A 15,286-nucleotide genomic window follows, 5' to 3' on the forward strand; every position below is an offset into this window, starting at 1 on the left:
GCGCACAGCCCCGGACGAAGTGGCCGTCAGCGACCCAAGTGCTATTCCAACCATATACCCTACGCAGCAGCCACTTGAAAAGACCGATTGGTACCTCACATATAGAGCGGTGAACCTTGGGCCCAGCCCCGACTTATTCACAGATGACAATGAGAAACATCATGCAGCTCACCGACGGACCGTCGGCTCTGTGTACACACTAAGCAGCATATTGAAGAACGAGCGGGCCTTGGACGAATTGATGATGTTGTTTGGGAAAAGGCTCGGTGGATTCGCAGACCGTGAGGAAGATGTTGACTTTGGGTTGTGGCTGGAGATGTGAGTGCGCCAGGTCACACGTCCTCGTCGCAACAACATACCTACTGACCTGCACGTTCAGGTTCTCCTTCGACAGCGTAGGCGCCGTATTCTTCGGCCAGCCCTTCGGCTTCCTGGAAACGAGTTCAGACTATGGGAACTACATCGCCGCTGTACACACCGCCATGCCGATGAGTTCCGTCATCGCGATGGCGCCTCAGTGGTGCCGCGGGTACCTCCTCCAGATCGGCGTCATGATTCCAAAAGTCTTCAAAGCCATCATGGCTGTGGATGGTATCGGGCAGACTGCTATTCGAGAAACTGGTGTTGCGCAGGGGAAAAGGGCGGAAGCGAACGCGTATCGCACGGATGTTCTGTCGCAGTTATTAGGAATTATGAGGGAAAAGGGAGACAGTCTGTCCATCGAGAAGATTCATGTTGAGATGTGGGCGGCTGTGTAAGCACCAGCTGTGTGGACACCATGAACGCTTTTTTGCTAATACATGGTTAGTATCGCCGGCTCAGACAGTACCTCCGGTGCTCTCCGCGCAATCTTCTACTTCCTCATGAAACATCCCCCAAAGATGGAGATACTAACCCAGGAGATCGACGCTGCCTTTCAAAACAGCACGCTCACTAGTCCTGTACAATACAACCAAGCCACCAAGCTACCCTACCTCATGGCCGTCATCCAAGAGTCGCTAAGACTCTTCCCGCCGTTTGGCGTGCCCATGCCGCGGTACGTGCCGAACGGTGGTCTGCATCTCTTCAGTCATCACATCCCTGCTGGCTTCAAGATCGGTATGAATGCCATGGTCACGCAATTCGACGAATCCGTCTTTGGCGAAGACGCGTGTGAGTTCCGGCCTGAGCGATGGCTCGTCGACGACGCACAGTACAGAGCCATGCAGAAAACTATGCTGGTGTTTGGCACGGGTACTAGAACTTGCATTGGGAAGCATGTAAGTGCCGTCAACTGGGGTTTACTTTGTTGTCGCGTTTTACTGATGATGGTGCTGTACTCAGCTTTCGAATGCGGAGATGTATAAGGTGGTGCCGGAGATACTGAGGAGGTTTACAGTGGAGATGGCGCATGGTGGGCCTTGGAAGACGCATAATGCGACGTTTGTGCTTCAGAGTGATGTGATTTGTAGGATTACGCGTAGGTCGATTTGAAGACTTTCCATCCATGGATGACGCGTCACGCGTGCGCACGTGCGCGGTCTTGGGACTAGTCTCGATTCGGCGATGCCGCGTCTACCCGGGGAATCACTCATCCCTCGTTCAGCTATTCACAGTCTTATTGCCTTCTATGTAGATTGATGTTGATCTAGATTCGCATTCTACGCGTCCTCAATGTACAAGCTTACTCTGTAATGCTTGCTGCTGATGACTTTATAGCACAACGCGCGACCGCTGTGTAATGAAGTCCGGGGCGGGGCTAGCGCTATCGCTTGGGTTCCTGCCACCTATTCTAACCGGCTTCTCCTTCGCCCATCTCATCTTTGTATAATGATGTAGGCTGCAGGATCTACTCAATCCGACGACGCTCTCTCGCATCACAGATCTCCGCTCTACACAGCGGACAGCGATTGCTGTTCTTCTCGATACCGTTGACCAGATCCTCTAAGCACTGCGCATGGAACGCATGGCCGCACTCGACCTCCCAAGCCACCGTTGCTGCGCTGCGGACATCAAAAGGTTCCAGATCGACTGGACAGATGGCTTCAGGACCAAGCTGGACAGGGCTAGCCACGCTCCTGACTTGAATACGTGGACCGGCCGCTTCCCACTTTACGTCTTCGAATGAAGCAGGCTCGAACTCGGCACGCTCATCCTCTTGCCATGCCTGTATAATGCGATCAGGAACACGTAAATTTGCGGTCTGAAACGGGATGTAGTTTCTCTGTTCGACGCTTCCCACGCCAAGACTGAGGTCATCGAAAAGGATTGTGGTTCGAGGCACATCCTTGAAGACGCTTTCCACACATCGCACAAGCCACTTGTACATGTGCCAGTTGAGAAGCTCTGTCTCTGTACTTTGCAGGATTTCCCTCGCTCGCAAGACGACAAAGTCGTGGATGGTACGATGGTTTATGTTAGCGGAATGAATCCGCGCGTCCAACGGCATGTAATTGCCCGGATCGCTAAACATCTGCGACAGCTGATCGATGCGATACTCTGCAAAAGCCTCCACCAACGCTGGACTGGGTGCGTAATCTGTCTTCTCGAAAAGGTCGCAAATGTATGCGATGTGGTGGACTAAGAGATTAAGGACAGACTCTGCCGTCTTGTTGTGTCCATTGGCCGGTGCAGGGATCAACAGTAAGTCGCCCAAATATGGAAAGTCCTCTGGATGCGATCGCTGTTGCACAAAGTTGTCAATGCCGCTCGGCCGGTCGAAGTAATGGGGTTGTTCCTCTATCAACTGGGTCAGGAAAGCAGCGTATTGCCCGTCGTAGCCTAATTGCAGCATCCTCAACCACAGCTGAGTGTAGTCATCGACGCGTACATCCATGAACACTGCGTTTTGCCCTCTGTCCATCTGCTCTCTGTCCATGTAGTCGATCAGCTCCTCACGCCGCTCCATTAGCTCCTGCCATGCTTGTCCGAAATCTCCAGAGGGCGTGGAAGCAAGCGCCCCTAGATTCGCCGTCCATAGGTTCAGAGCCAGGGCCCGTTTCCTTGGGTAAGCGAGTGCATATAACAACATGGTGTCGTATGCGGCGACGACTTTACTGCGAGCTTCATGTGTGTCCTCCGCTGCAGTGAGGAGAGTGTGCAGGTACGTTAAGGGAGTGGGCAGCTGGTTTTCTGGTTCTGGTAGACTGTCCATGATAATAGTAAAGTGAGTTGAAGACACGTGTACTTGTAGATCGGTACTGTAACTTCCTGTGTGTCTACTGATGGTGGAAATATCAGTCAGCTCACAACGCCTTTATAAAAACTTACGATTTCACAAACCCAAATTCCAGCAATGAATGGAATGTACAAAGCGTTGACAATAGTCGCGACCTGAAGTAACGAGAATCATCGCACTACTTCAGTACTTTGTGGTGAAGAGCCCGTGTGCTAATCGCTAGAAAGAAAGTGAAGTGTTTAACGAATTGCTATGGTAATGGTATAGTCGAATCGAAGGTCATTCACAAGCAACAGGTCAAAAATGAATTGTATGAAGATCGTTTTATTAGTGTCTAGTGTGCTCTGTAAAGGAGAGGCGTCATAATTTGGGATATCGCTAATTATTACAAGTTTTTCTCGTTCCAACCAAGAGCTATCTAACTAGAGTGGCTGCACGTGGGGTTGGTGGGAGCATTCTTTCCACCAAAGTACACCTTGTTGTAGACGTTGTCGCCAGTCCAAGCATCGGACGGGACCTTCGGGGGGTTGACAGGGCCACCTTCCTGCTGAGAGTGGGGGAAGAGGAAGTTGGGTGAAATGACGTTGTCGGGGCATCCGAGCGCAGTCTTGCTGAGAATGGGGTCGAGGACGGAAAGAGCCCACGAGACACCCTTGGCGACGTTCTCCTCGGTACCGCCAAGCGCAAGCGGAGTGATGGAGTTGAGACCTTGGTAGACATCGCAGAGCACGGTCTGGACAGTCAACTTGCCGGTGCCGACCTGAGCGACGCCAGGAACGATGATGTTGCGGGGGTAGATCTGGAGGAAGCCGTCGGAGAGAGCCTGGACTGCCCCGTACTGGGTGTCACGGCGGTACCAGTTCTCGGGCCAGCGCTCGGGAACGTACTTGAACTCCTGGGTCTTCTCATCATACTCGGCACCGATGATGCTCATGATGCTCTTGTAGTTGGGCACACCACCCGCACCGTAGGTACCGTTGGAGAAGAACTGGGGGTAGAAGGAGAAGGCGGCGACCGAGACGATCTGAGGGAAGGGGAAGTAGTAGAGGAAGGGGTTGTTGTCCTTGGAGAAGCCGGCTGACTTAGCGTAGTGCTTGGCCATGACGTCCATGGAGAACTCCTTCTTGGGGTCTTGGGCAGCATACCCGACCATCTGCTTCACCAGACGGGAGGAGAGATGATGGTTGTCGCCGCATCCCATGTAGTAATCTGTCTCAATATTAGTGTTGGGGTTCCGCTTAGGAGAGTCAGAGAACATACCTTCGCGGTTGGGTGAAACATCAGCTTCGACAACAGAGTGCCTGTTGAGACCACCAATTCCGTTCTTTCCTGAGCCGAGATAGAAGGACAAGCCATCCAGATCTCCACTGCCCAAGACAGCGAACGTGGCTAGAACTGTGGCAAGTTCTACGCCCATGTTGAATCCACGCCCAGTGGCCTCCAAAACCTGTCCGTAGGTGACGTAGCCGTCGCGGGGGAGATAACCATGATTGGCGAGCAGGTTCAGACCTGGGCAGGGGCCACGAGAGTCGTTGGGACCAGGTGCCTTGAACTCGTAGCCAGGCTCAGGACGCAGGTTGCTCTTCTTGACGATAGCTTGTCCGACTGAGGACAGGAGCCCATCAACAACGCCGCCGAGCGAGCCCAAGAGGTTTCCGACTGGGTTGAGCAGCTGGGGTTCAGCGGCGCGGTTCGCGAGTTGTTCACGCTTGATCTCCCCACGGAGGAACTCCTCCATCTCTGGGCGGGAGTTCGCGCCCATCATGCCGGGGTAGGCGGCAGCGAGGGCTGGCAATGCCAGAGTAACTGATTGAGTGAACCTCATGATGTCGGCGACACAAGATTGTCTGTATGAGGAGGAAAGGGGAGAAGGAGCAAGTGATGGCTCTGGCTGAAGAACTGATGTAGAACACACGGTGAAGAGTATTTATACACTTCTTCTCCGCGCAGCTGCTTCTAAGCCTCCCCACCGCTCCGGTAAAGCCTACATGGATGGCATCTGTTGGCACCGTCCACGTTGAGTATGATCTTCATCAACAGTCGCCGAAGAAGTGTGTCGCGCTTCCACTTTCGTACGGTTGTCATCATGATCGCCAGCTAGAACTGGGGAAGACTTAGCCAAAACGCCACGCCGCTACAGATCCACACAAGGATAAGGTAGAGCGCAGCAACCCAATCAGATGTTTTCGGATGACCCATTACTCACCTGAGTCGTGATGCTCCGCGGCCAAGCGTCTGAAAGCGAGTCAGGATCATGGGGTTTTGGTATTCAGCACAGCTCGAGTGACCCACTTGTATCCACACGGTGCGCCAGTCATTCACTTGGATCGAAGGTCGATTCCCCAGATTCAAGGTAGTGATCGCGATGATAAAGGAGGCGTTATCATTTGCTCTCAGCAGCTAACACTCACTGGGTTCGATCAAGCCACAATGGTGAGCGCGGTCTCCTGTCATCGAAGAAGTGTGGATGGGTGGAGCTGTCGAGACGTGTCAGTCGCAATTTCTGAACCATTGCAATGAATCTGAGAACGAATGTGATAGAGTTCTAGAAGCAAACTCATGCGGCCGACACATCTCCCGTACATAGAGCAGGGGTTAGGTGACGGTAATAGATACATCATATCTTGGTGCACTATGCAGTAGCTTGCAGAATCGGCAGGTAGAATAGCGCCGGCTCTCTTATTCGACGGAGAATTTGTATTCACCTTCGCCGAACGCTGGTGGTAAACAGGGGATCGCGGGATGCCTGTGCGGCCCCATCGGGAGCAGAACAGACTGCCGATTAGCCTAATGCTATCTGTACAGGGCGTTCGCTGTGAACTTGCAGAGTCCACAGTGTGCTGGCGATATGACCGACGTCAGGATGCTGCAGGAAATATCGGCACACTCGCCAATGTGCCATGATGTGCCGTGATGGCAACCAGGATCGGATCGGAAAATCCGCAGTTTCCAAGGTTTCTAGTGCTCGATACATGGAGATACGGTTCGGTTAGATTCACAGCGTCGATCCGGCTGATTGAGATCGGCGGCTCTGCGTTTCGTGTTGCGATCGAATTTTGGCCAGGAAATGATGCGAAAGTTGAAATCCCGCGTTCTGGCTCGATGGCGTTAGGTGGTCTGCCGTTTCGCTTGCCTGGTGGCAGAAGGGGAAAGGTCCTCACCGGCGACGTCACTGCGCTATCGCGGAGCCCCGTACCGACGACGATCATCGACGCTAGCGCCAACCTTAACCCCAAAACGCGACAACGTGGCGCTTTCGCTCGTGATGGCGCAGTGATATGGGACGAAGCCACTGCGCAAAAGAAATGTTGAGCTCGATACATGCCTGCCAGCACCAATCGCAATCTTTTCACCTCCCGAGGTACCAATCACGACTCTCACGTTGGTCATGACAAGGACATGAGCCTAGGCGGCAGGTCGAGCTAAGGGAGCTGACTCTGATGCACGCATTACAGACCGCTTGCGCAGAGACATTTTGGTAATCATTGAGCGCGTCACGTCTTCGCGTTGTTCACGTGGGGATCTCCCGAGCTTGGGTGCCCCTGGCAATCTAATACCCGGAGCTTTTCACGGGTAGTTTCAGAGTCCCTTGAACTCCCCAAGTTCAGCGACGGCCGCAGCTTGCGGAAATTTTGCTTTTTGGTGGGAGCCAGCACGAAATACCTCCACTGTTCCGTTCGAAATGCATCTGTGCTTTCGTCTGCCTCTGCGTGGGTGGTGTTACCTAGGTATCATTCTGACTTCGCAGACCCTCCGGACCTCATCACCTCCAAACAACACCCTCGATGAGTTTGGAAAAAACTACAGGACCAACGCAGAGGGCTTGGGTTGGTAGCGAAGACGATGTACTAGTCTCAAGGTCACTAAGAGTTGTCCAGTCCGCAGTCGTACCCACTAAGTCCAGGCGCGGTTGTCGATATGGACTCGATTCTGGGGTTTGCGATCCTTATCATCTTACACAGCCTGCTGATCTCTACAAGGTATCTTGTTGACAAAGTTGTGAGCGGCTTTTGTCGATGGTTTGTCAAGTAACAATAGATCCAGCGGACGACTGACCTAAGCATGGCTTCCGGCGACATCACGCAAAACACCAGAAGCTGTGCGAAGTTAGTCTGGGTCATTAATTTCTCACCTGTTTGTTTTCTTCTAGCATCCTCCTAGGCGTCGACGTCCACTCAACTATCCTTGCGATTCTATCTCTTGGTTGCTATCCACTTTATCTTATAGTACTGCGGTAACGCAGAGCAAAACGAACCACTTACAACTTCTACAACATTAACTACCTAGGCAATATAATACTCTTACGAATAAGAGAAATTGCAGGTACAATGTACTGTTGCGCTGCCGGTTCATAACACGCGGTCCTGTTGACAGTCAGCAGTCCTCGAGGAACCTACGCTCATTCGTTGAAGCATCAAGCCATCCAGGTCATCGGGGTTGCAGAAGACATGGAGGGCTTCTTTTGCTATGTGACGACCGATGCGACAACGTATGCTGCGATGTAGATTTTTTTTTAATCGATTCAGATGTACTTATCCTCATCAACTTCGTGGCTCAGTACCTCAAAACCAACAACGGTAGTTGGGAGCCCATAGCATTGTGAGCGTACCAACCCCTCAGACAATGTGCTTGACAATTCGATCTACAATGTCATTTCAATGACTACATATGCTCCATACCTCATGAGACCATGTCATTCACTCCGGCCCAAGCGACACCAAAAGACAGATCCACGACCATGGCGACAAGCACGCCTCCATCCCCTTTACCTATCCTCGTCAACATCCTACAATCTCACACAAGGACCCCAGAGGAAGGTTACAAAGTCCTGCAAGCCTACCAAATGTTCGTTGACTACGCCCTACAATGCCGCACTGATGACGCCTTTGTAACGCTCCTCGACGCCACTGTCATACCTGAAGAATGGCACGACCTCCGTAGCTGGCTCCATACGCAACATCCTGATACCAACACCCTTGAAACATTCCCCTCCCACTACGACGTCGCCACCGAACTTATCCGCAACCTACCGGAACACGACCGTCTAACGCTAGTGACAACCTCTAAGAGCTATTGTTATCACGTTGGCGAGCAGACAGGTTTTACGCTGAGAACTCTCATCCGACACGGAGGCTTCAAAGAGCTATTGAAATACATCATAAAACTGCAGCCACGATGCGCAGTGCAGACCAAGGAAAAAGAAAAAGAAATAGAGATAGCCATACACCGAGATGGGGAGACACATTTCACCGAAGCGATACGCAAACAGATTGATACTGTGAACCCGGAAAAGATAAAAAATACGCTGGCTGTGCTCTCGGAACTCTCAGTGCGTGCGGCTGCTTTCCTCCAAAAGTGTGACTTCACGGTTACGCAGGAAACTGCCCACGAATTTTACATGGATTCAGTCATGTACACCCGTTCTATCGTATCAGAGCCTTTCAGCATGGTGCCACTGGCTGAGAGGTGCGATTTGGCGCGCCTTGATGTAATAGTGTTGGCACGTTCACTGCTGCACCAAGCGTTTGCCATTGCGAAGACAACTCCTGTACGGCAGGAATTAGCCTGGCGTCTCCATCACTGGATGGCGCATTGCGTAAAGGGTGCTTTCAGGCTTGATGTCCATAACCAGTTCCGCTACTTCGATATTGCAAACGCAGTGGCCGAAGTCATGCGCAGTCCATTCCGATGGCAAGGTTTCTTCGCTGCTAATCCGACGCCGCTTGCTAATTTCCTCCCTCACGGTTGGGAAGACCAGGGTGGGGACCATTTCTCCTATGGCGACCTGACTATCCCGCCGCTCGAGGAGGAGGAGGAGGAGGATGCGCCTTGGTTCATGGAGGACGTGGAAAGAGAGCCGGATAGTCCGCGACGAACTGCGCGTATCTGCTCTTCACCGGTACGTGTAGCAAGTGAGATTGAGCCAGACGCTGTTTGCACGATATGTGGTGACGCGCTCGCTGTAGTCGAAGGGCTATCTCTGCAAATGCCTATGCGTGCGCATTGCAGCGGTGGCCACATGTATCACTATGAATGCTTGACGATGTTGATCAATGGCATTGACGCGTACGCAAATAAGTGCCCTGTATGCCGTCAAGAGATTTGTTCACTGCGACGCAGCAAGCCTATCATTGACGACGACGAGGAGATGGACGAAGAGTTGGACGAGGAGATGGACGAGGAGATGGATGAAGAGGTGGACGAAGAGGTGTACGAGGTGGACGAAGAAGTCAACGAGTGCGTGAACGAACGGGTGAACCAGTGGGTGAACGAGCGGGTGGATGAGGAGATGAACGAGGAGATGGACGAGGAGGTGAACTAGGAGATGGACTAGTGTATAAATCAAAGTACAATATCACTTGTGGTTTTGTTACAATACATGTAATCCTATTCCTTGCCACACCACCAAGTAGAAACTCATTCGCGATACTCTCTCACAAATAACCCACATCCTTCTTCAACTGCATCCCATCCTTGAAGTTCCCCCAAAATGTCTTGTCGTTCTTCCTCCGCACAATCGCAATTATGATGCCTATGAGAAGCCATAGGCACAGTATTGTCAGGCTGAGAAAGATGACAGTATACAAGATCGACTTTTCTAGGACTGTGAAATCCTTGCCGTTTTTGTCGCCTTCGCGTTGGAGAAGGACTGAGAATGGGGATTTGTATCGCGTGGAAGGCGTAGCGGGGACGGGGCTGGCTTGGATCGCGAGACATAGCGCAAAAAAGAGCTAAAGGCTATTAGCAAGTTTCTCTTTACTACCTGGTTCTTTGGCTACTTACCAACGCGAAGATTGGGCTTGTAAGTGGCATGGCTTCTGCTAAGGGCACGTCGCGGAGTGGTGAGTATAGTGAGATCAAATACAACGAATGCTTAGCGAAAGATAAACAGATTTGATGCGATACAGAAGAACAATTGTGCGAGGTAAGAAGGACGGACTCATCATGCCGAATTTATGTAGCGCAGCACTGTTCGTGTGTGAAGGTTCAACGACACGACACCTGCCAGCGTTACTTCCTAAAGATAGGAAAGGGCTCATCGAAGTGATGAGAAAACGTATCGTGAAGTCTGTTCATGATCAAGGTGCGACACATTGGATACGCGCTAAAAGAGAGATACTCGAAGCTCGAGAGTTCCATGTACTCAACTTCAACACTGGATGCACCGGCTCGAGACTGCTTCCTAGAATCGGCAGGGCAGTCGAACACACTTGATCCTCTCAATGAGATCGCCCTGATTCCAAGAACTGGATATGCATCCACTACGTCAATTTTGTCGATCTGCGGAAAATAAGAGTTGAGCGCGTGAAGCAAAAAATCTTCCAAATTGTCCACCACACCCCAACAGCCCACAACTCTTACGTCAAGTCCAAGGCAACGTGGCAAGAAAAAAGATTCATCTACTCGATACCGGAGTAGGGCCGTCCGTTCTCACTCCGCCCGATGAGATGTGTCATGAAGGAGAGTCCGGGTGACCGCGATCGATGTCTTCCAGTCACGCATCTCTGCGGCCTTGCGGCACAGTAAAGCTCGCCCTCCCGCCCAGCGTTGTGTGGAAGGAACCGTCGTTCCCACTGCGGCACACACTCAATGAGACACAAAGAGCGGCAGCGGCGGCCAGTTCGCATGAGGCACAGCGTGAGAAGGTTCGGAACGCAGCGTCTGACTGTCGCGGACGTTCCCGTAGAGGCACAGTTACGCCCGTGTGCCTGTGCCTGACATGCGATGATGGGATGGGACCTGAGGGCTGAGGCCAGATAGCTACGCCGCAGCTACAATCTGTCGTCTTGACGCGCTTCGCCGTGCCTATCTGACTGCGCCGCAGAGACTCGAGCCGTAGTATGCGCGGGGTTGGGTGATGGGTCTCGCAGGTCTTCTTCTAACCGACGGCCATACTAGATGGTAGTACGGTGTTGGTTCTGAAACGTCTTTGCATCGCCTCGTTGCTGCATAAGTGTATTGCTTGCGATGCATTAGCGGGCTTGTCGTTCAATACTCACACCATGTGATGGCCGTTACTGCGACCTTTGATAGCAATTACGCAGTGAGGTATGTTGTCTCACTCTGTAACACGGGTTCGCAACGCCTTCCAGAGACATAAGCGACTTCATCTCGGGCGATGTAATGTCTGGAAGGCCTAGTTCTCTGTATAGCCGTATATGCAGCCGATGAACCGAATGATCAGTCAATACTATCATGTCTTGCCCCGCGGTATCCGCTCTTACAAGGTCGTATTGGGATTACGTTGACCTGCGCATTTCAACGACCACATCTGCGACCGCTGTTAGTGCATTTGAGAGTTTCAGTATGTCTTGTTGGCCGGCACTTCGGCCGGAGGTACTTCTAAGCGCCGGCTCATAACCATGGGATTGGTTCTCGAGCATGTCGTCGTGTTGGTTCCAGTACTAACAAGTAGCCAGAGTGGCTGTCACAGCAGGCGATTTATCAAAACTCGCTTGCAAGTAGCTGTTTCTTTATCGAAAAGAGGTAAGCTGCAGTAGTAGGGCGGCAATGTAGCAAGTGATGTCAGTAGAGATTGCTTCGAGCAGCTCGTGAATCCAAAAAGGGTTAGTGAGTTGAGCCTGTGAGGAACGAAATGTGTAAATTGACAAGCACACAAAGCATCGCCACAGCCAATCCTTCTGTTTCGAACCTTCTCATAGGGCTGAGTCATGTGGTTTGCCTGAGGCTCTTTCTCCCGGGCAAGAGACACGATGGGAAGATGGGAGACAGTGGTTGAGTGGTGGCTTGCTGGGCGGCGCTTACAGGTTGGGTGGGGGTGGGGGACTTGCTGAAGGCTTGTTCATTCGTCCAATAGGCAGAAAGCGATGATGTGCGATGTACAATCCCGTAGGTGCCGGTGTCGCAACATGAGAGGCACGTCGAAGAGAAGGCAGCAGACTCGGAGGGCATGTGGATGCTCAGTATTCTGGGCATGGCGGAGCCAGGCACGTGTGGGAGCAGACCAGGCTGCGATGGCACATGGCTGCCTGCAAACCTTCTTCCGGCCGGTGCATACCGCGATCGGGATTCAAAAGTTGATTGCTAGCGAAGACGATGCCGTCATTGCGACGAATAATGAAGAAGTCGCGATGATGTGCTGCTGGTGATGACAGTTTTGGCGAGGCAGACTTTGTCGGTTCAGCCTCATGGAGGATTAGCCCGGAGGCAGACATGTGGGTGGAGCTACTTTTAGGCACGGGAAGCAACGACGCTAGTCTCGTTTGGGCCTGCATCTGGTGCAACTGCCCCGCGCAAGATGGAAGACAGAGGTACAGCCCTGCCACGGCGGTGAGGCTGTGATGGTTTGGCGCACGATGAGGTAGTATAGGTAGAGGTGAGAGAGTAGAGGATGCTGCCCAGATGCGTCTGTTGCATACCGCAATATTGACCGATGCATGCCAGGTAAGCGACAGAGGGTGGGTGTAGTCGACGAAGGATCATCTCCCCAACCGAATCAGATAGCTTTCGCGACAGGAGTGGGTCCCGCACGTGCCCGACTGTGATTGCATCCTTCGATCAAGCCATGCCCGTTGTGACGGACATAATCTGCAGCGTGAGGTGATCCTACTCGAATTATCCTGCCGTGTGATTCCTGCCTCTTCCTCCCGGCGACCTGTTTGCGGGGACGCCGACAGTCGAGTCTCCCTAAGAGGCTGTTGTCTGGGTACGTCATTTCGGCGAGCGCGACACCAGCACCACCTCTATCATGCGATGATCTTGATCTGAGTGCGGCATCTCCATGTGTTCCGAAAGGGTAATCCATTCGCCGTAGATCTATCCAGATGGTAAGTACCGGCGGGCTGACTTCGGTGTTTCCACAACCTCAGGAAGGGGAGAACCAGTCCAGCCCGAGCAATCGCCTGAATCGCGCCATCAGCGGGTCGCGGCAAAGTGCTCTCGGCCTCCATCCATGGATGTCTCATTGTGACCCACCCGCGATGCTCCACGCGATGCAGCCTCCCTGGACCTTGCTGCTTGGAGAACAAACGCATGGTTGTGACGAAGCTAAGTCGGCTGCCCAGCACGTGCCTCTCATTTCTCAACATCCCCATCGCGCTTTGAACCTTTCCGGGCGGGCCAACGGTGATCACTGGCGCGCTCGTACGTTACAGAGCGCTGGATTGGTCATGTCTCAACGCACAGGTCTTTGTCGGACGAAATCGAGTGTCTAGCCCTACGGCTATTGAACTATCAAGCTCGTAGGCCGTCGCCTGTCAACAAACACCAGCGCCGCGGAGAGGGGCCACATCTGCAAGCTGCAAGTCAAGTCAAGTCATCTCGCTTGATTTTCTCTACACCCTAGACGCGCTCATCAGCCGACGCGACCCAAGCTGCAAGAGCTCGACGGCATCCAACGCAGACACGTGCCGAAGCGAGCAACGGCCCTGGAGGCCGCTGGATTGAGCTCCCTATTCATCAAGATTACCGGCTATAATGCGTCTTACGCCCCCATTGAGCAGATAATGTCATTATCCTCACACATTCGGTAAAGCTCTCACCGCTTCAGTTTCACATCGCTTTACATGCTCAAGGGACGAAGGTATAGCATGCGGGACGTTGCGGTTCATTTCCCACCATGCTAAGCTGAAGTGGTGTTATTAGGCGATCTCTGCCGGCTGGCAGCCTCGCGAAAAGATCGTGGTGCCAGACCCGACCCGCGCGCCCAACGCTTGAACCAAAACAGCAAATGCCATGGTACAGCTCGAACTAACAGACAAGGTTGTAGTTCATGGAGTCGCGAGAGCCGCCGATGGAGCATTGCATAGTCTATGGGCCGTGAGAGCACGTCGACTGCACCTGAAATACGCGCCGGCTACGAACTAACAGCTCTGGTCACCTCACCCTACTCCACGGGTCACGATTCGTCTGCCCTGGTCCAGCTTACTAGGATCCCTGCCTCTAACCATCGTCTCGGTTGCGGAGGAGCTGAGTCCTCATGAAACAGACAGCGGTCCTGGCCCGACAATCAGGCTCGCCAGCGCCCAAACGCGCAAGAAGCTGGTTATCCCATGTGCAAGGCGACCGCCATCGTCAATCTGAAGGCGGCTCCGCCGGCTGGGGCTGTCTGCATGGGGTTCTACGCTGCAATTCTCAGATGTGCAAATGCAGGAGCTTGAGCCCTGAAAACCGGTGAAGGCTGTGACGTGCGTGATGCAGTCGTCCTGTGTGCCGAGCAAAGCGCGTCGATGCTCATCAAATCCCCAGCGGTCCCCATGCCTGTGCGAGCCAGTGCAAATCAATGCAAAAGTGGATGCCGTCGTCCGGCGCCTTTTCATTTGCCTTGTGCCTTGAAGGCTGAGGAAGCTTGGTCGACGTGTTCCCAAGCTTTGCGCGAGCGGACGCACTAAACCATCAGGCCCCCCGCCTCACGAGTAGCCCTACGCCCATAGCGGGCTGCCGTGTGGAGATTGGGTGAGGGTCAGGGACTGCGGGACCATCTGAAGCCGCTTCATGTCCTCGCGGAGGGACTGCTTACCGTGCTTACGCCTTGGACATTTGCACCTGGACGAATGAACACAGCAAGCCGGTGGGTGCGAGGCGGTCGGCCACGAAGAGTGTGTTACAGCTCTCGCCGTCTTTCCCATCGCCGACTTGTTATTCGGCGACGAGATACATTGCAGTTGTCCTGCGTGCTGTAAGGTGTCTGGCGCATGGATCCCTGGTAGGGCTGGTGGGCTTTGACAGGCGAGACTACACATCTGCCGCTCAGTGCACCTAACAATGCCATGTCCACCAATGAGGGCGCAGGGCACCGCGAAACTGTCGGACATATCTTGCTCTGCAGGGGCGAGCATCGCAAACCCGACGCCTGTAACGCCGCGATTGTTCAGCATCCTTCGACAAGCTTCTCTGCAAGGCACATCGTATGTCGTTGTGATGACAGCATGGTGCGGTGCTGCACCGTGGTGTAAGCAGCAGCATGGGCGCCGTTGCAGGAGGGCTGAGCACGGTCATGCTCCACGCGAGTCTCTATTTCGGGTCCCTCATGGCTCTCCCAAGCCACGCTCCTCTTAGCAGCCAGCGTGAAGTTTGAGGCGGGAACGGTCCGCAGCCTGGCCTAGCGGTGCCCTCTGGCTGTCCACTCGCATCCCGGCCATGTCCCAATTTTGGTGCGCGGACGCCCTG

The 15,286-nt window shown here is 53.2% G+C and overlaps 4 protein-coding genes across 4 annotated transcripts; 2 read left to right on the forward strand and 2 right to left on the reverse strand.

Moving 5' to 3' along the window:
- Nucleotides 1–482: 482 nt before the first annotated feature.
- Nucleotides 483–1,415, forward strand: ACRTS1 (Cytochrome P450 monooxygenase acrts1; the record flags this gene model as incomplete). The annotated part of the gene is made up of 3 exons (XM_049351326.1): nt 483–754; nt 809–1,233; nt 1,348–1,415. The coding sequence occupies 3 exons, from the start codon at nt 483–485 to the stop codon at nt 1,413–1,415; spliced, it is 765 nt and encodes a 254-aa protein (XP_049213964.1).
- A 413-nt stretch (nt 1,416–1,828) lies between these two features.
- J4E79_002428 (uncharacterized protein) lies at nt 1,829–3,133 on the reverse strand (the record flags this gene model as incomplete). Its single annotated transcript, XM_049351327.1, has 2 exons — nt 1,829–3,035; nt 3,087–3,133. 2 exons carry the CDS (start codon nt 3,131–3,133, stop codon nt 1,829–1,831), a joined length of 1,254 nt encoding a protein of 417 aa, XP_049213965.1.
- Nucleotides 3,134–3,575: 442 nt separating this feature from the next.
- Nucleotides 3,576–4,982, reverse strand: J4E79_002429 (uncharacterized protein; the record flags this gene model as incomplete). Its single annotated transcript, XM_049351328.1, has 2 exons — nt 3,576–4,366; nt 4,418–4,982. 2 exons carry the CDS (start codon nt 4,980–4,982, stop codon nt 3,576–3,578), a joined length of 1,356 nt encoding a protein of 451 aa, XP_049213966.1.
- A 3,018-nt stretch (nt 4,983–8,000) lies between these two features.
- Nucleotides 8,001–9,479, forward strand: J4E79_002430 (uncharacterized protein; the record flags this gene model as incomplete). The annotated part of the gene is made up of 1 exon (XM_049351329.1): nt 8,001–9,479. One exon carries the CDS (start codon nt 8,001–8,003, stop codon nt 9,477–9,479), a length of 1,479 nt encoding a protein of 492 aa, XP_049213967.1.
- Between the last annotated feature and the right edge of the window lie 5,807 nt (nt 9,480–15,286).

The sequence above is a fragment of the Alternaria viburni genome (assembly GCF_023758015.1).
Source record: "Alternaria viburni strain BMP 2772 chromosome Unknown scaffold_4, whole genome shotgun sequence".
NCBI classification, from domain to species: Eukaryota; Fungi; Ascomycota; class Dothideomycetes; order Pleosporales; family Pleosporaceae; genus Alternaria; species Alternaria viburni.